The sequence below is a fragment of the Rhea pennata genome, chromosome 1 (genome assembly GCF_028389875.1).
Source record: "Rhea pennata isolate bPtePen1 chromosome 1, bPtePen1.pri, whole genome shotgun sequence".
NCBI lineage: Eukaryota > Metazoa > Chordata > Aves > Rheiformes > Rheidae > Rhea > Rhea pennata.
In genome coordinates this window covers 86,572,778-86,597,590 of record NC_084663.1, presented here as the reverse complement: position 1 = coordinate 86,597,590, position 24,813 = coordinate 86,572,778, and the positions used below count along the sequence as shown (strand labels likewise).

At 50.6% G+C, this 24,813-nt stretch overlaps 2 protein-coding genes and 1 long non-coding RNA gene across 10 annotated transcripts; 1 reads left to right on the top strand and 2 right to left on the bottom strand.

Moving 5' to 3' along the window:
* Positions 1-445: 445 nt before the first annotated feature.
* IFFO1 (intermediate filament family orphan 1) lies at positions 446-12,369 on the bottom strand. Of its 8 annotated transcripts, none has more exons than XR_009960644.1 (10): positions 11,605-12,369; positions 6,092-6,152; positions 5,907-6,002; positions 5,421-5,561; positions 4,271-4,455; positions 3,144-3,264; positions 2,267-2,362; positions 1,945-2,075; positions 1,033-1,227; positions 446-826 (listed from the first exon to the last, which is right to left on the bottom strand). XR_009960644.1 is itself a non-coding variant. In XM_062594318.1 (9 exons), exons 1-9 carry the CDS (start codon positions 12,321-12,323, stop codon positions 1,125-1,127), a joined length of 1,653 nt encoding a protein of 550 aa, XP_062450302.1. In that variant the 5' UTR covers positions 12,324-12,369; the 3' UTR covers positions 446-1,124. The 8 variants fall into 8 exon arrangements, 6 of the variants coding, with proteins under 6 accessions (XP_062450302.1, XP_062450319.1, XP_062450328.1 ...); XR_009960645.1 differs by having other exon boundaries at positions 446-729; XM_062594318.1 differs by having other exon boundaries at positions 446-1,227.
* A 174-nt stretch (positions 12,370-12,543) lies between these two features.
* On the top strand, positions 12,544-22,682 carry LOC134150404 (uncharacterized). Its single transcript, XR_009960643.1, has 2 exons — positions 12,544-12,832; positions 20,553-22,682. It is a non-coding gene; the product is annotated as an uncharacterized LOC134150404 (long non-coding RNA).
* NOP2 (NOP2 nucleolar protein) lies at positions 19,138-24,647 on the bottom strand. Its single transcript, XM_062594300.1, has 16 exons — positions 24,477-24,647; positions 24,352-24,397; positions 24,213-24,271; positions 23,395-23,660; positions 23,058-23,101; positions 22,742-22,902; positions 21,818-22,017; positions 21,625-21,714; positions 21,455-21,542; positions 21,214-21,354; positions 20,881-21,020; positions 20,536-20,625; positions 20,126-20,248; positions 19,944-20,041; positions 19,714-19,844; positions 19,138-19,605 (listed from the first exon to the last, which is right to left on the bottom strand). The coding sequence occupies exons 1-16, from the start codon at positions 24,580-24,582 to the stop codon at positions 19,352-19,354; spliced, it is 2,037 nt and encodes a 678-aa protein (XP_062450284.1). The 5' UTR covers positions 24,583-24,647; the 3' UTR covers positions 19,138-19,351.
* Between the last annotated feature and the right edge of the window lie 166 nt (positions 24,648-24,813).

Below are 24,813 nucleotides of genomic sequence, written 5' to 3'. Positions count from 1 at the left end.
CATCATCAGCCCTCCTGCTAACCACTGATTTTGTGCAAAAGCTAATTTTTTTAGAAAACAGGAATTGGGAGAAAGCTTGAGTGAGGACACACATTGGCTTGTGGCAAAGAGGCACAGATGCATCAAAAGCAAGTGCCATCAGCGTTGGTTTTGACAGAACAACTTGGTTCAGTTTTATTTTTAACATGGAGTTTGGTCCATGCAGTATGAGTGTTACACACTGTCCTTGGAGGGTTTGTGATTCCAGAAATAGGGATTGCTTTGCCAACATTTTCCTGCCAGTCAGACCAGGCATATCTGAGGGACAGAAGCATCCCCGAGGGAGGCCCCAGCTGAAGTAAGCTTGGAACAGGGTCTGGTAGAGGAAGCCCATAGGAAATTTCTCCTCCTTCAAGTAGCCTGCTCCAGCACCTGCTGCAGCACAGTGAGAGGCCACACCCAGAGAAGCTGTAGAAAAGGTAATTGTTCCATTTAATGATCCCTCATTTCCTTAACACACACATACATGTGCGTCACACACGCACCACAAATGCGCAGCAAAGCAAAGTGCACGGTGAGCAGGACTCAGTCCCTGCCCTGGAGGAAGAGAGGCTCTTCGTACCTGGTGTGGCGCAGTGCAGGGACCACACGTGCTCAGAGAGCAGTAAGGATAGAGCGAGTCCAGGGCTCGGTCCAGTTGGCACCAGTATCGGGTCCAGTTTGCAGAGAAGTACAGCTCTGGTTCTGCTTCTGTGCGGCACAGGGTGGGCAAGAGGGGAGGGCGCAAGTCAAGTACACCAGGAAAGAGGCTGGAGGTGGTGGGCTTGGGAGGACCTTGGGACAATTCCTGGAGAAAGTGCTGTGATAAATGTGGAGCCTCCCTGCCTGAACCGCAGTTAAACCAAAGCGGGGAAACTAAAAGGGGGCTGGAAGATGAGGAGACCAGATAAGGGCCCTCAGGTCTATCTTGCTATTCCCATTTACAGGGCATCCTGTTGGGAGGGATCTGTCAACCACCCCCAAATGGGGATGGCATGGGTGACAGAAGTTTACCAGAGGCTCCATGTCCCTCATAGTCTCTTCCAGGTATGGCTCAGACACCCCTTTGCCAGGAAGGGGGGCTGAAGGAACAGGTCCTCCCCTAATTATCTGATGGATGCATCACTTGGGGGATCACGATCAGACTCCTCACTCTCCTCATTCGGGGCTGATTCGCTGTTTGAGGCCGGGGTGAAGGCAGGAGACTTCCTGGAAAGAAGAATAAAGGGCTGTGGTCAAATCAGTGCTGAGAAGGGAAAGGGCCAAGCCTGCCCTCCAATTGGGGCACCAAGGTGAGAAGAGAATTTGAAATAACCCTAACACTCCCCTGGGGCTCGTGTGGGCCAGTGGGAATCCTTGGGTTCTGGAGATGGTCCCAGAAATCACCAGCTGGAGGAAGAAGGACCATCCAGAGCTGGAGATGGTCCCAGAAAGCACCAGCTGAAGGAAGAAGGACCATCCAGAGCATGAAACAGTGTTGGGGGAGACGCCAGAGAAGCCTGCCCAGAGCAGGATCCAGGCAAGTTATGTGAGGTTAGGGGTGAGTGAGAGTCCAGCACAGATGTGCCCAGCTGGAGCCACCCTGACTCCACATGGAGTGGCTGTGCATGGGTATCCATGAACCCATATGTCCCTGCACAATGGCAGCTCCTCTCTCTGTCAGGGGTGTCATGGTCTCTTTACATAGTCATCTGTCAAAAATGACCCTTGTGTGCAATTCACCTTCTGAAGACATGGCATCATGACCTAAGAGGGTGCTGGTCACTGAAACTCCAACCACCCTGGATCTACGGATTGTCCTCTCCCCAAGTCACACCAGGACAGGGTAGGGAGTACTACTGAGTGCTGTCAGTTCCCAGTCACCACCACTCTTGCTCCAGTCCTTGCCCAGAGCACAGGTATCCTGGCCCTTCTGCTCAGGCTCACCTGTCCCCAGACTGAGTGATGAGCCGCCGGCAGGTCTCCATCTGTACATCCAAACCCCGCTTCATGCTGCACATTTCCATGTACTCATGCAGGTGCCGATTCATGTCATTCTTGGCTGTGGCCAATTCCAGCTGCACAAAAGAAGCAGTGCAGAGGTAAGTGCAGGGTGCAGCGTAGAGCAGGGGGCATGGCTAGATCCTAGGCTGCCACTTCCCATTATCAATTACCTGCTCTAGCAGTTTGTTTCTTCCTCTTCCAGGGACCCACTCCCTCATTTCCCACCCTTTTGTGTCATGTCCTCCCCACTTCCTCCTCCTCCCACCTCTATTTGGTCGATGGTTTCCTGATACTCCTTCTCACGGCTCTTGAACAATGACTCTGTGTCCTTGATCACCTTCTCCAGGCTGTCATCCTGCTGCTGGGGAGAGGAGACAGCATGTTTAGAAGCAGAGAGATGTCCGACAAGAGGATCCAAAAGAAAGAGAGAGAAGTTAGAAAAGAACAGGCAACATCAGGAAAAGAGGAGAAATAGAAGCAGTGTAGTCAGACAGAACGATAAATAAGGCAGGGCTCAGTCCCAGCAACTTAGGGTAAAGAGATCTGAGGCTTACTACCTTAGGCAGCGAGCACTTCAGCACAGAAAAAGCTCAGCAATGCACAGAGGTACCAGAGAGTGCAGTAGATACACAGACCAAGTTCAAACACAACACATCCCCAGTGGACCGCTAGGGTCAAAAGACACGAAACAGCAAGGGCTTTGGCAAGATTTTGAGACCTGAGCTTGGGCTGAGCAGAACATGTTGCTGCCCTGCTTGAAAAGTGGAAAGTTGGGCTGGAAAGACCAACGGGGGCTTGCTAGAGTCCAGAGCAATCAGAGGCAGTCCCACTTCTCAAGGGGCTGTAGCTGGGAAAGGCACCTCTTCCCTGGTGTGCAGACCATGCCTTTAGCACGTCTTTCAGACTAGAGGCCTCTGCTCTTTGTAACAGTGAGAAGTGAGGGCCTTCACAAGGATGGGGTGATACACTCAAGTGAAGGAGTGAAGGGGAAAGTACCTGTACAGGCCTCTAAGGGATGGAAGGGCTGAAGTTTGGTTTTTGAACAAGTATCTCTCCTGGCTTGAGCAGCATCAAGTTTCTCTCCCAGAGAGAAAGTGCAAGCCCACGCCTGAATCTGACAGAGAACCTGACGCTACTGTTACCTCCCCCTGCACCTCTGCAGCTGCAATAGCATATCCCGAGAAATCCTCCCAGAGAAGCAGCGTTTCTTCCGTCTCCTCCCAGGTAAGACTGTCACAGTCATCTTCAAAGTCATATTCCCTCCTAGAGACAAGGAAAGAGCATCTCAGCATTGAGCAGAAAATTTCTAGCAGGGAGAACAGTAAGAGGCAGAAGGCTGGATGCTGGCTGTGCCCACTCCACAGGCTTTGCCCCTGCTTGCAGGCAGCGCTGTAACTATTGGAGCTCCTGGTCTGGGTGAGGTCAGGTCTGCCCAGACCTCACAGTTGATAGGGAAGGGACTGACTTTATGATCAGGAGCCCCAACAAATGCAGGTGATGACTCATAAAACCTGGGAATGCTGGTAATAGGAAGGATGTAGAGGGGATATGCTGCTACTCAGCATGCCACACATTGCTCCAAAAGGGCACTGCTATGGAGACAAAGGCACAAGGGAAGCTGAAGCAGGCCCTATGGCAAAATATACCTTATGCTTGCTCCTCATGGAGAGGGGAGTAAGCTGAGAACGTCCCCCCACAGCACCTAGGCAGACCAGGAGTGCAAAGCAGAAGCAAGCTATAGGGTATAGCCAGATGCTGGACCAGTTCCCTACCCACAGTACAGGAGGGCTCCAATCCTGGCTTCCTGCAAGGTCAGACCTACTAGGGTACAGCTGCAGAACACAGGACTGCTCTGCAGCAGCAATTCCCATCTCAGCCTCTTCCAAAAACAGGAGCTGCAGACTGCTCCTGTTGCTTACCTCCCAAACCAGCAGCCTTGCAGCCTTCACATTCAGGGCGCACACGAGGAGCCTGATGCCCAGTGCGGCCAAGAAAGGCTGCTGCACCATGAGGACATGCACTATACATGGCCTATTCAGAAGTGCGGCAGGCCACTTTCCCTGGATGCGGCATAAAGCCACAGCCTGTGCCCACAGCCGGGCCGGCCACATGTTAGGCCAGGGAGCTGAGGCAGGGGGCTCAGCCCTGCACTGGGAGCAGGGGAGACAGGGGAGCAGCAGTCAATCTGTGCAACTGTCTTTCTCAACACAGGATAGCAAAGGTGTGAAGCTGCAGGGGGTGGGCCGGAGCAAGGCTGGGCCACACTCACAGCTGGTTAAGCATCCTCTGCATTTCCTCATTGATACTCATGGCTGTGGTCTCATCCTCCTCTTCCTCTTCAGGTTTTCGGGAGGCATCACTCTCTGAGAGTGAGGTGTCTTCATCACTGATCTGCTTCCGTTCCCGCTTCCGCCCCACCGAGGCTGGGACCTTAACGGGAGACAAGTGCAGAGACTACAGAAACGAGGCCGGGTCCGAGGTCAGGAGCAGGTAGTTGAGAGGAAATGGAGGGAAAAGAAATGGCAGAGGGACAGAAAGATAGGGAAAGAGAGATGGAAAGAAAAAAAGGAAGAAAGGAAGGAAGAAAATCGAGAGAGAAAGAGAGAGAAAGACGGGCTTATTATGATCAGGTTAAAGATGGTGCAAAGGCTAACATATGGTTTTGGCATATTCTAAAATTAAAATAAAGCAACTGAAGATGGAATCTATGAATCTGATGAGAAAACAATGTGGTTTTATTGCAGAAGAACTCAAATCACCCACCACCCCGATTCAGAGACAGAGGCAAGTACAGCAAAAGAGACGGGAAAAAACAGACAGTCTAAAAAAAGTGAAGTATGTCATTTTTACAGTCCAAACTTATTTTACAGAAAGTTTATAGTTTGTACACTTTCTCAACTGAATGAAACTAACCAGCTGCTTCTGTAGGGAAAAAAAAAGAGAGAGAGAGAAAGGCAGCAACATTCAGAAAGAGAAAAGAGAGACAGAGATAGAGAAGAAAGACAGAGACAGAAGATGACGGAGAGGGGAGGGGAAGGAGAGAGATGGAGTTAGAGACAGACACTCAAGCACCTTATCTCCCTCCTGCAAGTACTTCCCTACCACTGTGGGGTCCCAGGGCCCAACACTACAGAACAAAAAAAGGTTGAGGGGACTCTTGATGCCTGAAGCAACATTTGGAGCATCTGCCTCCTGTTTGTGCCCTTTTACCTGATGGTCCCAAAGCACAGCATCAAAGAGAGAGAAAGAGAGAGCGAGAGAGAGTGAGCGTGAGCAAGGGACTATGTGGAGCAAGGGTCAGGGTGACCAAGTGTCTCCCCTAGCAAGGGCATGTTGTTGTCTCAACCTTCTCCCTCCTTTGGGAACACTTTTCCCCAGAGACGACTGCCAAGTCTGGGCCAGCAGCAGGCACATCTCACCTGAAACATCTTGATCATGTCCTCACAGTTCCGCTGCTGTGCCACGTCACACAACTTGGCAGTGATGTCAATACGCCGGCAGATGTCCATGTCCACCTTCATGGCCTTCTCTTGGATCTTGGTGTCCAGCTCAGTGATGTTCTGAACCCAAAAGGACCCCCGTGGCACCACAGCAGTGGGACAAAGGAGGAGGAGGATTAAACAAGGCACATAGCAGACAGAGCTTTCATGTTCCTACCGGCAACAAAAGTCCCTATGCTCTGGGACTGTATTCACCTTCCCACTGAGCTCACTGCATCCAAGACCAACCCTGTCAAGCTACCTGCATGCTGGATGTGCCCCACCAAGCAGCTTTGACCTAGCACAGCTCTATGCAGGCCCTCTCTCCTGTGAGTCTGCCGCTGCTTTGAAGAAGTGCACAGTAGCCTGGTGTCCACCACTCTACTAGGCAACAACTGCCAGGATAGAGAGGGGTCAATGACTCACATTGCTCATCAGTCCCTTGAAGACAACAAGCTCTGCCTTGAGCTGCTCCACCTTCATAGCCAGTTCTTCTTGGCATGCTTCAGCCTCTTGGGCTTCCTGCCCCAGAGTAGAGGGAGATATGCCAGTCAGCATCAGCATGTGGCAGCTGCTGCACAAGGAAAGGGTGGGGGGACAGGGCTACTCACCTCCTGCAGCTCAGCCACTCGATCCTGAAGCTGGACACGCACTGTGTACTCCTCTTCCCATCTAGGGAGACAAATGTGCTGGTCAAATCCTGCCTGCTTACATTGCTGGCTGCCAGAGAGGGTGAAGCGGCAACTGCAGGGTCCCTCCCTCACCCCAAAGCTATCCATGAGGAGATGACACTGGCACAGGGGGTGGGCAGGAAGAATGCAAAGCTGTTTGCTTCCAAGCAGCTACAGCTGCCAAATACCCATCAGTTCTCCTGGCCGCAAACCCAGCCCCACAACGCTCTTCACTGACCTCACTTTGTGTGTGCCAGCTCTTCCCTGCTCCATGCCAGGGGGAGCTGGGGACACCAACCACAGGCTCTGCACAGCAGCTGCATCATGCTCTCTGCTGCACCAGAGCTCATCATCGGGATGACCCAGCCCACCAGCCTCTCTGCCCACCCTCCACCCCTGCTGGCCCTGGGTTACATTAGGTCGAGCTACCACGTACAGTAACAGGCTTCTGGCTTTTCTGGACATGGCAGACTTGGACCAATCTGTTCAGAAGCGTGAAAACTAATCGAATACCAGGCCACATTATAGCATGAATAGTTGTGCTGTGCTTCAATACAACAGGCTGCTGTCCTGACTAGACTAAAGTAATAGGCTTCCCTGCACCGGCCCACGCTGCCCTGACAGTGGTAAGTCTTCTCAGCTGTATTGCAGCATAACAGGTTGGATTAAAGAACCCTGTTTTGTCCTGCATGGAAGCATGATGGATTCTCCTATTTTATTCGAAGCTGCATCATGCTGGTCAGCCCACAGATAGATTGGATTGGATGGTGGGTGCTACATTAGGCTCTGTAGCTTTACAAAAGACTGTGCTAGGCTGAACTGAAAAAAGTGCCTGGCCTTTCTATACAAAGACACATTGCAAGGCAAAAGACTCTGTTATATTTTGCTGTCATGAGATCATCATCTTGGGCCACACTGCAGTGTTGGTCCAATGCATGTTTTGCTGGGAGCCCACCAGGCTGTGTTCCATGTACATTTGGCATTGTACATGCCAAATGACTGCATCACAGAAAGCAAATGGGTTGGCAAGTACTCCATGTCCACCACTCTACTGTGTGGTGCAGTACGGTGCAGGGTTGCTGTACTCTTACTCATCTTCTGGTTCTTCCGGGAAAGTGAAGTCTCTCTGGGAAAGCAACCAGAGCTGGGCCCTTCCCAGTGATGTCATCTCTCTTGTTTCTATTTAACACTTGCAAGAATTGATACAGCCACTGTAACCCCAGCTTTTGAATTTGTATAAGGACATCAAAAATCACTGCACATCCTTATTTACAACACGTTTGAAAATATATATCCTAAGATTTAGGAAACCAGAAAGCACATGAAAAGCTCTTATGTTTGTTATCTCAAGGTATCAAAACAACCTTATAGTTTGGGAGAGTCCTGATTTATAAATTTCTAGGCCCTTAAAGTTGGCAATGCTTCTTCTTATCCCCCCCCCAAACGAAAGTGCTCAGTCCTTGTACTGGTACTGGCTCCATGCCACAGCTACAGAAGGGCAGTCCCTTTGTGCAAAGAAAAAAGATGAAGAAGGAGGGAAGGAGAAAGTTAAAAGGTAGAATTTTCCTTATATGGGAACTGTTCAAACAAGGCCTCTGTCCCTGGGGAGAAAATGCATTCCACCATATAAAACATTTGCAGTATCTTTCCCTGTGTGAAACTTACTCTCTTTTCTGGTCTCTGCCTCTCTCTGTGAGCCCACAGCCCGGACTTACTGGGGAAGGAGATTGCACCGGCAAATCCTTGAAAGAATTAATTTCATGTTGACACTATGATGAGTACAAATTGGATAAATTCTGATTTAACCAGGCAGAAGGCACCAATGATTCTCACTGTAAACAACAAATCTGCACACCTATCCTTTACAAACCCTCTTGCTCTACTCCTGCCTGGCTCCTTTTCTCCCAGTCTGTTCTGCAATGCACCACTCCTAATAATAACCCGACTGCATCACTGCACCCACAGCCCAGAACAGCCGGGAGGCTCTGCCAGGTTGCTGCTGGCTGAAAGCGAGACTCCCTCATATGACCCCAGCTCAGGCCTCCCTGCCCCAGCCCAGCAGAACACGCCCTGAATTCCTGTCTCCTGGCCAAGGGGAGATGCACATCCTTACTGCACCACTACAATGCAGCAACCTGCCTGAATGCAGAAATATGAGAGGAAAACAGAGAACAACGGCAGGAGGTCCTCAGCACCAGACAGACCCAGCCACTTCCTTATCAGTTACAGGACAGCTCTCTCAAAGCTGGCAGCTTGACAAGACATGGTCTGGTCTCTACCACCTGCCCCCTCCCCTCTCAGCTATGCATCCTTCTGAAGAAGCTCAGGTAGCAAAATAACAGGATTTTTAAAGGTATGGGAGCTTAGTTGCAAACACTGGGCTGCCTTACTGCACCGCACAGTTACTGTACGTTGGTGCGACAGGATACTATACAGGTTGTTTGGTGCTTGAAGCTGTGCATGGTTGAACTAACTTTGAATTTACCCTTAATTTTCAACTCCCTGCAAACTGGTGCACCTTCTTGCAGGGCAATTAAAGCACACATATAACATAATGCTACTCATTCCCCATCCCTGTGCATACTTGCAGCATCCAAAGAAAAAAAAAAAGCTATTTGGAAATGCAGCTGTAGCAGACAGACAAGAGGTCTGATGAACCTCTCAGACTCTCAGCCTTTGGGAGGTTTGCAGACTGCTCAAAGCCACCCTTTGCCCCCTCCAGACCACATACCCAGTCTCCTCCCTCAGTTCAGCCCTTCCCACGCCTGGCTCCTGCAAGCTGCTGTATCCCTTCTCATCCCTCCCCAGTGCTCTTGAACCCCCACTGAAAGCCTTGACTTTAACTTAAAGCACTGCACATATGAAGAGCAGCTCCTCCTGCCACACCGTTACGTGGGTGCAGGGCCTTCCTCTGTGGCTATGTAGAGGCAGCATGCCCTGCAATCCACAGGCTGCATCAGAAAGCAGCCTCACTGCCAAAGCCTCAGGGTAGAAGAACAGGAAATCCTGTGTTAGCGGGATCCCTTCGCTCTGCTCCCGTGCAGACGGCAAAGGGCTGCCTCGGGATGACAGGCCACGTTGTTCCGATAGTAAAGCAGAGCCTGGTGTGATAGGAAGGCCTCTGTTCCGGGGGAGCTTAGGAAGAGCTCAGGGTCTGCCCTCATCAAGGGAAGAGTATGGAAACGGGATACTCCTATCACAGTCCCATATTTGGGACCATAGGAGCTGTGGCCATGCCTTTCAGAAAGTTTCTGGTGTAGGAAAGGGTCTGGGGGTGGGGTCTGCTTTCTCCCCAGCTCCTGGCAACACAGTCTAAAAATAGGTTGCACCAAAAGCATTGGCCCACCAGCTTTCAGCAGTTCCCAGTGGCTCCTCCTGCCCTCACTCAGTGTCCCCACTCCCTCTGTTACCTTCCCCAACAGGCTTTGCCAAAAGTTGTTTCTGGAGCAGGATGAGTATGAAAAGCTCTCCTTGCTCCCAAAGCTTCAGTAGCACCAACAAACCAAACTTGTCTGTGATTCAGGCGTTGATTTGAGAGGGTAACTGTACACAGAGCCTCAGGAGAAGTAGGGTTTTCACCGCTCAGGAGAAAGGTCAGCATCCTCTTCCATCTTCCTTCAGCGCTCTACCACGCACTTGGCTTTCCACTTGAGCCAACCCTGCCCCAGGGAGGGGAAGCAGGAGAGTCATCTCCGCAGCCACACAGCTCCACAGATCCTCTCTAAAGGGCTCTGCAGTACCACTTCCACCAGCAAGGTCCAGTCCATTCCCCCACCACAAGGGCTACTTGTTTCCTCCTACAGCCCCCCCCCCCCACCATCTCAGGCACTACAGCTTTCCTGTGGAAAAAAAAACCCAGTGTTCCTGCAGAAAATCCACTAATCTCTGCCACCGTCCACCTGCCTCCAGCTTTGAGCAGGTGAGACTTGAGCCCCCTATGCCAAAAATGTGGCTTCTGTTTCCAGCTCGTATAGCCCTGATATGGCACTAGCTCCCCACTATCTGATCTAAAAATACAAAGCAAGGAGAGTTGCCTACACCTGGAAAAGAGTCTGACTCCTTGCTTAAGGCTTAAAGGCCTTAAGCATACAAAAAAAGCAGTAGCAATCAGGAGGAGAAAAAAACAGAAACAAAAAAACCCCACAATGCCAACTTTTTTCCATATTCCTTCCCCCCCCACACTCCTTATTAAGTTCCTTTAGATCACCAGCCATTCCACAGGAAGGCTGGTCAGCCTTTCTTCTCTCGTAAAGCCAAAAATATAAGATGTCATCCTAGATCCCAAACCTTGATTTTGGCACCAGACCCACAGCTCCAAAGCACCAGCCAGCAATACATTTCACGTGGATAAAATGCAATATTTTGCGCCTGCAGCTACTTAATCATTTGTTTTTTTAACTGTTTCTAAAGCATCAGAAAGTGATTTTCTTTTTCAAACTCAGTCACTCAGAGTGATAAGAAAACATTAATTGTATTGCCCTGCCTGATGCTCTCCCTGAGCCCCAACCAGAGATGTCAGCTTGCTGTCTGATCTCATCCTATGTGCAGATCTAAGAGTAGACTCTCAACTCAGCTTAAAACAGAAGCACTACATGCACAGTGCAAGAGCAGCAGCCACCCCATAGGAAAAAGAAAAAAGTAGCCAAGAGATTAGTTTCCATTCTCCTTCACCCTTCTCCCAAGCATGTGCCAAGCTGCAGCTATTTTGGGCAGGAGGAAGTACCCCCAGGAGCAGGCTGCTGCTGCATGGCTTGCCTGCCTCTGAAGCACCTGGTGTCAGGGCACTTGCCCAGAAGAGCCCAGGCAGTAGTTTCCAGGCTGTGAGAAAGAGCCAGGGAAAGAAAGGGTTTGGGGGCTCCAACAGCCCTGCAAAGGGGTTCCCCAGATCCAGAGGAACTTCTTCCTCCCGAGAGCCTAACCCAAACCAGTGCGGTTCCTTCACTGCAGCATGCTCATCTTCCTCACTTCCTTTGGGCTGCTCTTCCTTCCCAAACGTTTCCAGATTTCCCTCCCTTTAAAGGACCAGCTCCTGGAGTCGTGCTATTTCTTCCAAATCTGACCTACTTGAAAAGGCAACTTCTAGTCCTCACACTGAGTTGAAAAGCTGGAAGAGATGAGATGGAACACTCTTGGGATGCCTAACAGCAGAAGGAAGGGGGGAGACCCAAACCAGCAAGACTTTTCTGAGTCTCCATTTCACCTTTGAACTTCATCTCACATTTTCTGAACTCCTGGACAGCTGGGTGGCTTCCACGCTGCCCAAACGCATCTGCTGGTTCCTCCCACACCGGCACCCTCCTGGTCCCCAGGTGAATCCCTGCGGCCCTCCCACAGTCCCACAGATGGCTTCAACCCTCTCTTCCCTCCCCGCTGCCGCCACCCTGGGCTCCGCTCGCGGGACAGCGCTCGGCCTGGCCCCGGGCACCTTCCTGGCCCAGGCTACCCCTTCTCACCTGCGCTTGTACTCGTCGCGCTCCCTCTTCACCTTGGCCAGCACGTTGTATAGGGCCCGTATCTCGGGGGTGATGGTGTCTATCTGCACGCCCACCCCGTCGGGATGGATCCAGGAGACCCCTGGGCCCTGCACCAGGGTGGTCTCCGGCCCGGGCCCCAGCCGGCGGGCCTGGGAGAAGGACCAGATGGTGCCGGGCATGAAGCGGGAGGAGGCGGCAAAGGGGGGCGGCTGCGGGGACGGGACAAGGGGAGCGCCAGGGTGGCAGCCGGGGGAGCCCAGCAGCCTGGTGGGCCCGCAGAGCCCCCCGGGCCGGCTGCTGCCCAGCGCCAGCCCCAGGGGCCGGATAGGGCTGACGAAGCCGGTCTGCACGGCCTGGTCGCGGCGCGGCGCCCCGCGGGCGCGGGAGGCGCCCTCCTCCAGCGCCTGCTGCAGCTGCTTCTCCAGCTGCCGGTTGCGCCGCTCCAGCTCGTGCACCTTGGCTAGGAAGCAGCGGAACCGCAGGTTGAGGGTCTTGAGCACGTTGATGTTGGAGCCCAGGTCGTTGCGCAGGGCCATGGCGGCGGGCGGCGCGGCGAAGGGGGCAGCGGGCGGCGGCGGGGGAAGCCGCTCCGCCGCGAAGGGCTCGGCCGGGTGCTCGGCGGGCGCCGCCTCGGCCTCCAGCAGGCCCTGCTGCTCCTGCTGCAGGAGGAAGAGGTTGGGGCCGAATAACGGGTTCATGGCGGCGGCGGCGGCGGGCCGCGGCCAAGAGAGCCGACGCCGGCCGGGGCGGGGGGGCGGCGGCGCCAATCAGGGGCGGGCTGCGCCCGGCCGGCCCCGCCGCGGGGCTGCGGCTTCCGCTGCGGCGGGCAGGGCCGCGCCGCGCCGGGGAGGGGAGGGGGCGGCCGAGGCACCGCCCCGCCGCCGGTGCCCCCTCACAGCGGCTCGGGAGGAGGCGCCGCGGCGGAGGCCGCCCCTGCCTGTGCCCTCGCGCCGCGGCAGCTCCCGGCTCTGCCCCCCTACACACCTCCCGGAGCGGCTCTCCGGGCCGAGAGGGAGCAGCATCTCCGGGCGGTCCCTCGGAGCCGCCCGCACCCGGCCCCGGGCAGCAGCCGGCGGCGGCAGGCGGGGCCCTGCCAGGAGCAGCACCGGGCCCCTCTCCAACAGCGCAAGCTCTCCCTGGCTTGGCTCAGGCGTCCATTCCCGTCATCGCGTCATCCCAGCGCTGGCTGACAGGCTGGTTTGCCTCGGTGGGTTTCTTCTTCTTCTTTTTTTTTTTTTTTTAGTTATTATTATTTATTTATTTATCAACCTTTAATGCTTTCTCCAGGGTTGCGTCACTCAGAAACACCGCAATCTCCCCTCCGTTTCCCCACAGTGCTGCGTTAACCTCACCTAACTACCGCCTCGAGCACAGCCCTTCCCCTCACTCCTAAGCAGCCCACCTGCAGAAGGCCACTGACAGGCAGCGAGGGTTTTGTGGAGGCAGCTAGACTCTGAAATGTGCATCGTGCTTGGGGCTGGCTTTCTCCTCATCACTCACTCCGTGGCCTCAGGCCTTGTTTCCTACCGAATACGTTAGCGTTTTTAGGTCTTTTTCTACAGTCTGTGCTCACCCCCCCCACACAAAAAAAAATGCTACCAAACTACTTGAACAGCACCTTATCCCTGTTGTTCAGCTGGAGCAGACTGAGCACAAACTGATCAATGTATAAAACTCACCAATCTGGGTACCTAGGATCTGTGTTACCTTGCTCTTTGTATGCTCACGGTTCTGTCCCACAGTACATCCATTTTGAAGCTGAATGCGGCACTTAGGCGAAACAGTCTCTAAGATCTTGGCTGGGCAGTCAGGAAAGGATGGGCACGCAAGAGGTCTGAATTAAAGGGCATGCCCAACATTTCATTGCAGTGAACACTGCAGGGGGGAAGGAGAGCAGACTCCAGTTTGGTTGTGTGCAGCAGCCCTTCCCTTGGGATTTAGGATGTGGCCCCATCCACTCTTCCAGGAATTTCCATGGCCTGCTGAGGCTGACCAACTTCCCAATTCTTGACTGGGGGGGAGGGGAGGATCTGCCTGTTGCATTTTCCCTGCTCCTTCTCCTTCAGGCCTAGAGGCCTCCTCAGTTACACTCTTGTCTTCCTGACCAAATCTGTCTAAGCCCTGAAAATTGTTCCTCTTTGAGGCCTTGCTGTGCAGCATCCATTTTGTCCTTTATAGTCTGCCACCTCTCTCCTCTGCCCCATCCGAGATTCCTCACTCCCCACAGCAGCCCATATTTCTATTTATGACACTGCCCTTTTCTGGGGCATCCATGATTTGGCTGCATCAGCCCTGATGCACCCAGAATGGCTAGAAGTCATAACTGGATTTTCAGGACTGGAGAGTCAAAACTCTCCGACAAACACTTAGGGTGGGAAACCCTTCTGTCATTTCTATTTTATTGTTTTCCTTCTTCTCTCATAGCCATTCTCTTGTGCTACCTTTGAAAACAGACTTTGAATCATGGAAAACAGTGGTATGGTCAAGGGAGAGGAGAGGAAAAGACGACGTTCCTCAAGGACACAAGAGATTCCTCTCATGGCTCCTTTCTCATCTCTCACTTGCACTCACAATGTCCATTAGTGTAATAGCAGGAACAGCCAGTGGGGTCCCGTGAGCCCACTAACACCACCACTGAATACACCCCACGTCCTGCCTGCATGTAGGTCTTCTGCCTGCTTCCTCCTTCTCTCACATACTCCAAATTTTACCCCCCTTGGGCAAAAGTACCTGTCAGCCCATATACAGTCTCCTCTCACGTACCACCATATGTCCATGCCAGGCAGGACAATCTGCTGCTGCATGCAGCCAGCTAGTGAATAAAGGCAAGAGCAGCAACACAGACTGTGGAGCAAGCACTTTAATAAGCTCTACGTGGCCTCCTAGTGGGAAATGTGTTAAGTGAAGCTGATTAATGAAACGACGGTGCAGAAAAGCATTGCTACCTATCAGGAAAAGCTTTTTCACCAAGAAGATGGTGCAGCCAGTGTCCAGGGAGGAGGCAGGATCTCCATCCTTGGAGGCTCTCAGTGCTCAGACAGACATAGCCACGGTGATATCATCTAGTGCTGGGACAGAGCAGAGGCTAGACAAGAGACTTTTAAAGGCCTCTTCCCCTCAATACCCCTAATACCTCCTAGAAAAGACAGGGCAGCCTCCTTTTTTTCTAGCTTCCTTTTCCTCAGTTGCTGGGATAAAGGATTCCTCATAACACAGGAGATGACTAAGGCAATGGAGTAACCTTTTCTGGTTACTCCAGAGGAAGCCAACAGCCTAGAGATAACTGCTACCTAGGGGAAAGCAGTGCTCCTCAATGAGGCCCTGGCCACAGCCTCACCCCAGCACAACAGCTCCCACTCCTCCCCTTCCCTTCATGATTTACTAAAACCTATGACACTGCTCTGGACCCTGCAATAGCTCCTGCCATGAGTTTATTAGCTCAGGTTCAGCAATGGCACTGCTGGACGCCAGCTGGTTACATACAGGCTATTCAGAGTGCTTCATGTTCCCAAAGAGGTGCAAGTCCAAACCCAGGCCAGCACTGCACAGGCAAAGGGATGTGTCTGACCCAGTAAGTCTGCCTACCCAATGTGGAACAGACATTACTGGAACATCACTGGAATTAGTGATGGACCTAAACTGCTGCTAGATTATATTCTGCTTCCATTTTGTTTCCACCACTGCCTCTAGCCTCTTCCCTGAAAGTCTTTGGTTTCTCCCTTCTGTCAAGTTAAGGATGTGGTAGTGCAGTGCATTCTCTCTCCTTTCTAGATACGAGCTGGCAGCATCCTAGAATCTGGAAGATAGGAGCTACCAACTAGCAATCTTAATTCAACCCTTATAAGGTTTCTTTGGTTGACTAGTACCACTGCATTTAAAGGAAAGGGTTTGGAGAACCCCCATTTAATTTAGTGTCTTACAAAATGCATGATACATCAACTGTTTCTCCCATCATACTGACAGTCATCAACACAGAAGCTCATCTCTTCCACCTACTAAGTTTGTTTCACGTATTTCTGGTCTTGTTTAGCCTAAATAACTTTACAGCGTGTGGCAATTTATTACAGAACTGCTTACTCCTTATATTTATGCATGTTGAGTAGATATCATGACACGTTACTTCCATTTCTCTCAACCATATTTTAATCTATGACAACAATTTTACTCAACTCTGTTTTCAGCTCTTGCTTCTGCAAGTCATGTGATCAGCACCATTCAGATATTAAAGGAAGGTACTAAAAGATGATCTGGGAGTCACATTTTCCAAAAATCTCAACTTTCAATTAACAGAAGATTCCCAGTATATCAAGTCACTTACAAACACAAGTCTAGTGTGACCAGATACGACACTGCCTGCAGACACCCTCAAACCAGAATTCAAAGGCATGCCCGATTGCTGAATCCAAAGTAGGCCTCTGAAATTCAATGATAGTATTTCAGTGTCATGGTTAGCATTATCTATTTGAGCAGTGATAACTAATGGCTGAAATAAAGATCAGAATGGGAGTGGACCACCTGAGAAAGCTGAAAGTTTCCTGTCTCTCCCTACTTACAATGAAAGGCTTGAAAGCAAGGAAAGTAAGGGGAATGATGCCTGATAGGAGGAAGTCTTAATGTCATGGTCTAAGCAGCATCTGTTCCCATCTTTCAGAAGGGATTGACATGATTTGGAGGCCCTCTAAAAGTCAGACTATTATACTGGGATCCTGACCAAGGTCTTTGCATTCCTGTCATGGGGTTATCAAGATAAAATGGTTATCAAGCCAAGAGACTATATACTAGTAGAGGAACCTCAAAACATAGCAGCAGCAAAGTGTGATGGGATAGCTTTGCTCCTGAAAGGACAGAGGCAAGGTTACAAAGTAACTCTTAACATTGAGGTTTAAGCTAAATCTTGTAATTCACTACTGGGGAAACCTCATATAACCGGAAAAGAAAAGGCACTTGGTAGCCAGAAGCAGGGCTTAGTCTACCTGGAACCTGTTGTTGTGCCCCCCCACCACATACATCTAGGACCCCACTGAGGGAAAGGAGATACCAAATAGAGCTCAGGAATCACCTGCAAGCAGTAAGTGGCAGACACCGTAGTAGGATCATCTCCTCAAGGACACAAGAGCTGCTGTACTGGCTCAGATCAAAAGTCCGGCTAAACCCAATAAACGTCTTCCAATACTGAATGACTAATGAGGGGTATACAAACAGGGCAAGTGAGCAGCCATATCTCCTCACAACACTCTTCCAATCTCTGGCAATTCATGGCTTATTTCCCGAGCCAACAGTAAGCAATTGTTCCCTGTTCATCTTTTCCATGTCATTTGAAGTTTTACAGACCACTGTATCACTTCTCCTTTCTCCATGGTCTCTTTTCCAAACTTAAAGAGGCTTAAGACTCTTGTTCTTCTCATAGAAACCATTCCATAACTTAGGACATACCTGTTCCTCTCTGAATACTTTCCAGTTCTACAATCCTTTTTAAGATGAATGACACTACAGTTGCAGTATTGAAGATATGCAGGTACTATTATTTTATATAGACATGTAAGAGTTCTTTCAATTTTTTGCCCCCTCCCCCTTCTTTTGGAAAGACCTTGGAAGAACCTCTCTCAGGCCCCAGGCCCTATATATGAAGCACTCCAGAAAAATTGCCACACAAGCCTGAAGGGAGATAGATTGATTTAAAGGGTCCTCTCTGCACTAATTCTCTGTGAAGTATGGGGAAAAGTAATTTCCAACTGTAAGGGTATCTGGTTAACAGCTATTCAACGTAAAAAGACAAAGACAAGAAACCAAAGTAGTAGTAGTAAGTTAAACTACAGACACACAAACTCTAACAAACTGAAGATAACAGAGACCAGAACTCCTAAGACACTGATAGATGGGCTGCTACAGGAACCACTGAAGTAAAACCCTGCGAGGGTCAACCAAAAACTTCGTAACTGATAGAAAGCAAGATTACCACGGGTCTTACAGGAAAGAGCAAACTTTTTATGGGAGGGTCGAGGTGACTCGTGGGACTGTGTAAAGCTTATTATGCAATGTTTTAAGAAGAATAATGGGAGCAAAACTTATTATGGGATGGGATTATGGGATCCAAGGTGGGGAAAGGGAAGTATTAAGTTAGATAGGGAGGAATGAGCATGGGAAGACAAAGCAAGAAGAAATAAGAGCCCAATACTAAGCTGGCTGCTGGTTAGTATGCTTGTCTGGCTGAGCCTTGCACCTGATCACCTTTTATTAAACTCTACTTCTAACCATTTTCTCTAGATTTATGTGCATTTGTAATCTGCTGGCAGACTTCAAACTGGACCACCAGTAAGTAGGACAAAAGGTCTGAGAGGCAGATACCAAGGTCTAATGACCAGATACCAGAGAGATCTGTGAAGTTGTGTGCACACACATATGGGCTCATACACAAGACCCACTACTAATCTTTTAAGTCTGAAAAAATAGTGAGTACAACAGGATTATACAATTTTTGCGTTCATGTTTTGAGTGCTGTTTGTGTTTCCATGGGCCCCTGTTGACACTTGTCTTGTTTGTGTATATGCTATATGCATGCACATGTGTGCATCATTGGGATTCATTCAACCTCACTCCTTGCTGAAGCTGGTATCAAGGAAAAGCAGCAGCTTCACATCTAGCAGATCAGTAGAGGAAGAATCCCCTAGATCCTCTATTGCACTGCATTCAGTCAGCCTTTATACCAGTTACAGAAGATTTTTCTAGCACATTAAGTTTTCCCATGACCCCAAAGCTTGATGGAAGAGGCAAGGAGGTGAGGGAGGAAAAATAAAGATCAAGGCACAATATCACATGAAGTGAGCTAGCAAGACAATGATTACAAGAAAAAAGAATTAGGCCCCAGGTCTGTTACAGATCTAACTCTGTGCGTACTGTGGTATAACAGAGGCCTAAGAGCATTATTGGTAGAAAGTTTACTAATAAAGTGTCTCTCATAAAAGAGTTATTCATCGGACAGACAGCAGGAGAGGACCCTTCCACACATACACCAGCTTACACACAAAGGAAAGGGACTTGGGCTGAAATTTAAATAGCAACAAGCCATGCCACTGCTTGTTATGTCTCAAGGACAAAAATGCAAAGACACAGAACCTGACTGCATAGCATCAGGACCAGCATCAATCCCAATTGCAGTCCAGGAGACCAAGAACCAAGAGACTGCTAGAGATAAGCACAAGGTGAACTGGAACAGGACACAGTGATGACAGAGAATTAGGGACAAACACAAGAGCACTGGCCTAGGAGTAGGAGCTCCAGTCCTGCCTGAAGCCCTCTGATGACACGGACACTACGTGCCACCACTGTCTTCAAAGCAGCTATGATTTCAGCTCCCACTGCTTCCTCACACACCTCCATGTTGCAGAACAGCAGCAGTGAGAACAGCCACTGAAAATGTGAGAGTATCAAATTAGAGTGGAAGGAATTTCTGTTGCACAGAAGTAACTGGACATGGCAGAATCCCATCTTCATACTCAAAGAAAAAGGACAAGATTTGAGTAAGAATATAAAACTTTTAATAGGTCAGTACCAGCCCTTGTTGCAGAGGAAGGCAAGGAGTACAATGAGCAATAGCTGTCCCATGAGCTCACCACTGCACTAATTATCTGCACAGAGCAAGAAAGACAAGATGGTACATAGATAGCCAGGGCAGCTCCTCACCTTTATGCTCCAAGGAAGGGATCAACACTTAGAAAAGCAGTTCATCTCACTGTTCATTCTGGTTTACTCTACGCTTCTTTCTGGCAGGGACTTGAGCACGCAACACCCGGGGAGAAGGTCGGCCAGCCTTCACAGATCTGCTCTGTGCCTGCAAAGAATGTCTCTTCTTCAAAGCAGATTGTGGCTTCTTCTGACCTTTGGCAACTTTTGATCCCTCAAGTTTCTTCTTTTTTGACTGAGGCTCCATGACAGTATCAGAGACGGGCACTGGATTTGCTGCTTCCGCAGTAGGTTCTTCATCTGAAAGAAGAGAGAAAGGTGCCATGGGAGGAACCCATATGGCTTCTGCAGAGGAAGCAGCCTGTGATAACAGGCCTAGGAAGCTCAACAGAGCTAGTACTAGGTCACCTTTTTGTGCCTTGGGAATGGCATTGGAGAATTTCTTGAACTTGGCAATAAAGAACCCATCCATGTTGTGAGTGTGGGGATAGAAACGTCGTGTAGACTTGAGAGAGGGATGGAAGCGACGGTCCTTGAATCTGGAGGAGAAAACAGGGTGAAAAATACTTGAATACCTCTGCTGAAACCAGGCCACCAACAGACAGAATAGCCCATGCAACTTGTGGCCTGGCACACACCTGGTGAAACCTTCCTTGCCAAAGTCCAGGCCTGTGGCCACCAAACGAACATTGCGTTTCTTCAGGGCATAATCTACGACCCACTCATTCTCTTCCACCTGCCAGAGATTAAGCATTAGAATCCAAGGCTTGCTGGCATCCTGAGCAGGAGATGCTCATAGCAGAGCATGGAGAAGACTTACTGTGATGGAGCAAGTGCAGTAGACAATGTAGCCCCCTGTCTCTGAGGCAGCATTAACAGAATCAATAGCACTGAGAATCAGCTCCTTCTGCAGGTGAGCACAGCGCAGGATGTCTTTCTCATCCTGAAACAAATAGGTTAGGATGACAGAGGCACAAAGAAGTGCCGTGGGCTTGTACTCTATAGCAGACGAAGGGATGACGAGAGCAAAGTATGTATGATACAACATCAAGATTTTAGGGTATTCTGCAGAACTAACCCTCAAAAGCAAGCTCCAATGCAACACACACAATAAAATGGGAAAACCGGTTTTGCTGTTGCAGGTGTCTCACAAGAATAAAACTGCCCAGAAAAATCTTTCCTCTCATGATGTACATATGAGGCCCTATCTTATGTCCCCTGCTCACTCACCTTATTGGTTTTGACAGCAGGATCCTTGGAAATTACACCTGTTCCACTACAAGGAGCATCCAGCAAGACACGATCAAACCCTCCCAGCACCTGCAGGCAGACATGCGTTTGGAGTTATGTTCGTGGGTGGAGACTGAAATCAAGACTGAGATTAGAAGTAGAACCAGAAGATGGAGGAGGCAGGAAAGAGCTCTCACTCCTCTCTCCGCATCAAACAAGCACACTCCCTTTCAACTCTGCTCGCTGTCCTGTTACAAGTGACTTCATGGAGCACAACTTAACTACAAGGATGGCACAGCTCTAGGTAGGCATAGTAAGATCACCCCAGAGCAGGTAGGAACTTACCTTGGGGAAATGGCGCCCATCGCAGTTGCTTACTACAGCATTGGTGACTCCCAGCCGATGCAAGTTCCCCACCACACTACGTAACCGCTCAGCATTGCTGTCGTTCGCCAAGATCATACCTGTGTTCTTCATAAGCTGAGCTGCCAAAGGGCCAAATACATCAGCAAGGGGCTGAAAACCTTTGCCCATAGGGACTGTTTCACCCTTCCTTTCTGTGAATTCAGTCCCATTCTGTTCCCCTTTTCTAGAGGGACCACTAGAGGGACTAGTGGAAATGCATCACTTTGCAGAGTATCTCTCCCAAGCCTCCCCACAAAGGCTCCAATGAGGTACCTATGTAGCTGGTCTTGCCTCCTGGGGCACAGCACATATCCAGGATGCGTTCGTTCTCCTGTGGAGCCAGAGCCATGACTGGGAGAAGACTAGAAGCTCCTTGCAGCATGTAGTGGCCAGCCAGATACTCAGGGGTGGCGCCTGGGCAGGGAAAGCAGAACAAAAGAAAGACAAGGACACATTAAAGAAAGGGAGCCAAGAAATGGCCAGCACTGCCCTGTGACAGAAAGGGTTATCTCACCAATGGGCACAGAGGAGTCATAAATAACAAGTCCAGTTTTTGACCACTTCCCCAAGGGGTCAAGATTCACGCCACGGTTAATTAGAGCCTGTAAGACAAAAAGTGATTGATGCCTTCGAGCTACCCTGCATGACAGGCAGTGTAAGAGACAGCCCCGAGTTTCTGCTCACTTGTGCCAGATCCCGTCGTCGTGTCTTGAGTGTGTTGGTGCGAATGGTCACAGGGCGGGGAACCTCATTGGCTTCCAGAAAGTTTATCAGCTACAATAAGGAAGGACCAGAAAACTTGAGGTAAAAATGAAGTTCTGGGGAGGTAGCCAAATTCCCACCAGCCAGTAAAGATATGGGCTGAGCAGGATCCTACCTCAGGGAGTGGGAAAATGTCCATGAGCTTCTTCAGCAAGAAGTCACTGTAGGAATAGTAGGCAGCCATGTCCCGGCGCAGTAATGTAAGGTACTCCTGTCGTGTACGTCCTTCCTCCCGCTTCACCCCAAAATCCTGCAGCACCTCCATGTTGCCCTTGATACGCTGGTGAATGATGTGCAAATCAGGTGGCTCAGCAGGTAGAAGGACTGTTAAGGAATAGTGAACAACCAAGGAATTCACACACAAGCTTTTCACAAGCATAGCCAGTCAGGCAAGAGTCCTGAATCACCACATACAGCAGCTGCACAAGAAAGGCTCTGCTGGAGTATGCACATCTACCAGCTTTCACTGGTGCTGGGCAGAAGGGGGATTCAAAGGATCGCAACCAGACAGGGAAACCAAGGAAAATGAGGTATTTGAAAGAATTGAGTTTGGTTAGTCTAGAAAAGCAAAAAGCAAAAAGCAAAAGAAAAAGATATGGAAGAAGAGACATGAAAAAGGCCTTTCAATACTGAAAACATTACTTGTAACAGAAAGGAGACTAAAAGTTCTCCAAAGGCAACTAGCAAGAGTAAAGAAGGCAGAGAAGAAGCAATACAATTGGACTGGGGGAAGGGTGAGAGAGATGAAGTATCACTAAAGCCCAAGAACAAGCACTCTGGATGCTGGTATTGCTGTGGTCAGAGGCTCCAAGAACGAGTTAGCCAAACATGTAACAGGCAATAACAGGTTCCCCGACTATGCTGTACAGAAGTGCAGAACCACACAGCTACCACTCTCTGCTGGGGCAATTCAACTAAAAATAGCTTGTCAGGCACAAATCTTGCTAAACAACGCTCATAATAAAGTGCAAATGAAGCTCTATAGTTGTACTTAAGGTCTGTTGCAATAGCTTATAGATGCCATAGATGAAAAGGATATTCTCCCTCTCAATCTGTTCATCAGTTGGCAATTTGAATTGCTCGTCTACATCCAGATTGAGCTGCAGATCCACACTCTCTTCTTCCTTCTGCTCCTTTTTCTGCTTGCTTGCCTTTTCTACCACCTCTTCCTCTTCACTGTCGTCTTCACTAAGACCTCCCCTATGTATAAAGAAAAAGACATCTTTTTACACAAGAGCAGGATTCTCAGATGCTTCTTCTGTCATCCAAGAGATGGTAGCTGTGAAGGAACGGGGAACCTGGGTTGTTCAAACCTGGAAAAATGTTGCTGACCCATGATGTTTTCAAATCCTCACCTGTCAAATTTCTGCTTCAGAGCAGCTTTTTCAATGGGCAGCAACTAAATACAGAACCAGAAGATTAATGAAACAATATCAACAGGTACCCCTTAATTCCTATCATCTCTGTGAAATATATCTGCTCTGTTTAAGGAGCGATGAAAACATTGAGCATTCTGCTAGGATCAGACACTAAATTTGAAATTGCTCTTAGGAAGCAAAGAAGGATAAAGCTCTTCTTTACCTCCCCATTCAGTCTTCCAGTAAGGTTACCCTTTCCCCACCAAGCCTGCTGGGTCCCTACAGCCAGCAAAGTCAATTTTTTTCTGCAAAGTCAGGGGCTAAAAGCTCCTACCTCTTCTTCCTCAGAGGATGAGGCACCATAATCATCAACCATCTCCTCACTGCTTCCATCCTCCTCTTCCTCCATCTCCCAGATGCCCTCTTTTTCCTCACCATCACTGGACAACTCCACGTTATCATCTTCAGACTGGATTTTCTTTGCTTTGGCTGGAGTCAGCCATTTTGAATTACCATCACTGAAGCCAGACTGGCAATGAGAGGGTTGCGCTGCTACCTTTTTGGGTAGTCTCTCCTTTGGTGGGGATACCTGCTCTTTAACTGTGTGCAAAACAAGCAGTTAGATTAGGTGTTATTCTCTACAGCGACTGTCCTAGTTTTTGACTTGTTATGCAAAACAGACTCCTCTGTCCTAGCCCTAAGCTGCTTGTTTAACAGAAGGGATTGCTCTCCAGGTAGGTTTCCTCAAGCAAAAGCAAAGGTGTGTTCTTCCCTCTCCCCCAACGAAATCTGGAGACCTGACTAGAATTACCACAGAAAGATACAGCTACTAAACCCTTAGAAAACCCACCCCAAAATAAAGCAGCACGCTCATTTCTCAAATATGTGTTTGCCCTTTCTTCCCACTGCGAGGGCTCACCCAGATACACACGATTTTATGCCGCATGCTTAAAAGTCTCCGCATCCCAACGCGCTTACAATAACCTCGATATGAGCAGGATAAGAGGCAGAGAGAGACCAGTGCACGGAAGGAAACTTTTTAGGGACTTACCCTTTACTGCAAGGGCTCCCCACTATCTCGGGCAGCAGGCAGCGCAAGGCAGGGAAAACATCTGCTTGAAGCAACGAAGCGCGGCCCGGCCCCGCACTTACCTCCGACCTGCCGCCCCCCGCGCGGCTCCTCACCCGCCGCCCGCCGCCTCTTCGCAGCCCTGCAGCGGGAGGGGAAGGGGCGGTCAGCGCCGCCCGGCCCCGCGCCTCCCGCCCCGGGCCCCCTCGCCGCCGCGCTCACCTCCTGCGCCCGTGGCTGGACAGTTTCTTGCGGCCGGGCTCTGCCTCTGCGGGAGGGAAAGGCGCAGTCAGGCCGGCGGCCCCAGCACGGCGTGGCCGGGCACCGCCGGGCCGGGCCGGGCTCACCTGGCGGCAGAAAGCGGGCCAGCTCCACCTCGGCGCCGCGCTGCTTGCGGGCCTTGCGCCCGGGGCCGCGCTTCTCCTTCCGCGCGGGGTCCAGCTTCCTCCCCATGGCGGCCCCGGCCCGGGAGGCGCAGCCGGCCCGGCGCTCCTCCGCCCGGCACGTGCGGCCCTGCCCCCACCCGGCGCCGCCCGCGCACGCGCCGCGCCGAGGCCCCGCCCCCCTCGCTGATAGGGCGGGCGGGTGGACCGCGCCCCCCCCCCATCGCTTCCGCTGCCCGCCGAGTGGCTGAGCGCCGGTGACGGCAGCGCTGCCAGCCCCGCCCCCGGCTCAGCGCGCCGC

What these genes read in the sequence shown, in the direction of transcription:
- NOP2 (XM_062594300.1), bottom strand. Translation starts at nt 24,582, where the DNA reads ATGGGGAGGAAGCTGGACCCCGCGCGGAAGGAGAAGCGCGGCCCCGGG. An exon ending in ATGGGCGCCATTTCCCCAAG is followed by an intron (nt 20,626 to 20,880) that starts GTAAGTTCCTAC and finishes GTCTGCCTGCAG; the next exon opens with GTGCTGGGAGGGTTTGATCG. An exon ending in GGCAAGGAAGGTTTCACCAG is followed by an intron (nt 19,845 to 19,943) that starts GTGTGTGCCAGG and finishes TTTCTCCTCCAG; the next exon opens with ATTCAAGGACCGTCGCTTCC.
- IFFO1 (XM_062594318.1), bottom strand. Translation starts at nt 12,323, where the DNA reads ATGAACCCGTTATTCGGCCCCAACCTCTTCCTCCTGCAGCAGGAGCAG. An exon ending in GAGTGGCTGAGCTGCAGGAG is followed by an intron (nt 6,003 to 6,091) that starts GTGAGTAGCCCT and finishes ACTCTGGGGCAG; the next exon opens with GAAGCCCAAGAGGCTGAAGC. An exon ending in CAGAGGATGCTTAACCAGCT is followed by an intron (nt 3,265 to 4,270) that starts GTGAGTGTGGCC and finishes CCTTGTCTCTAG; the next exon opens with GAGGGAATATGACTTTGAAG.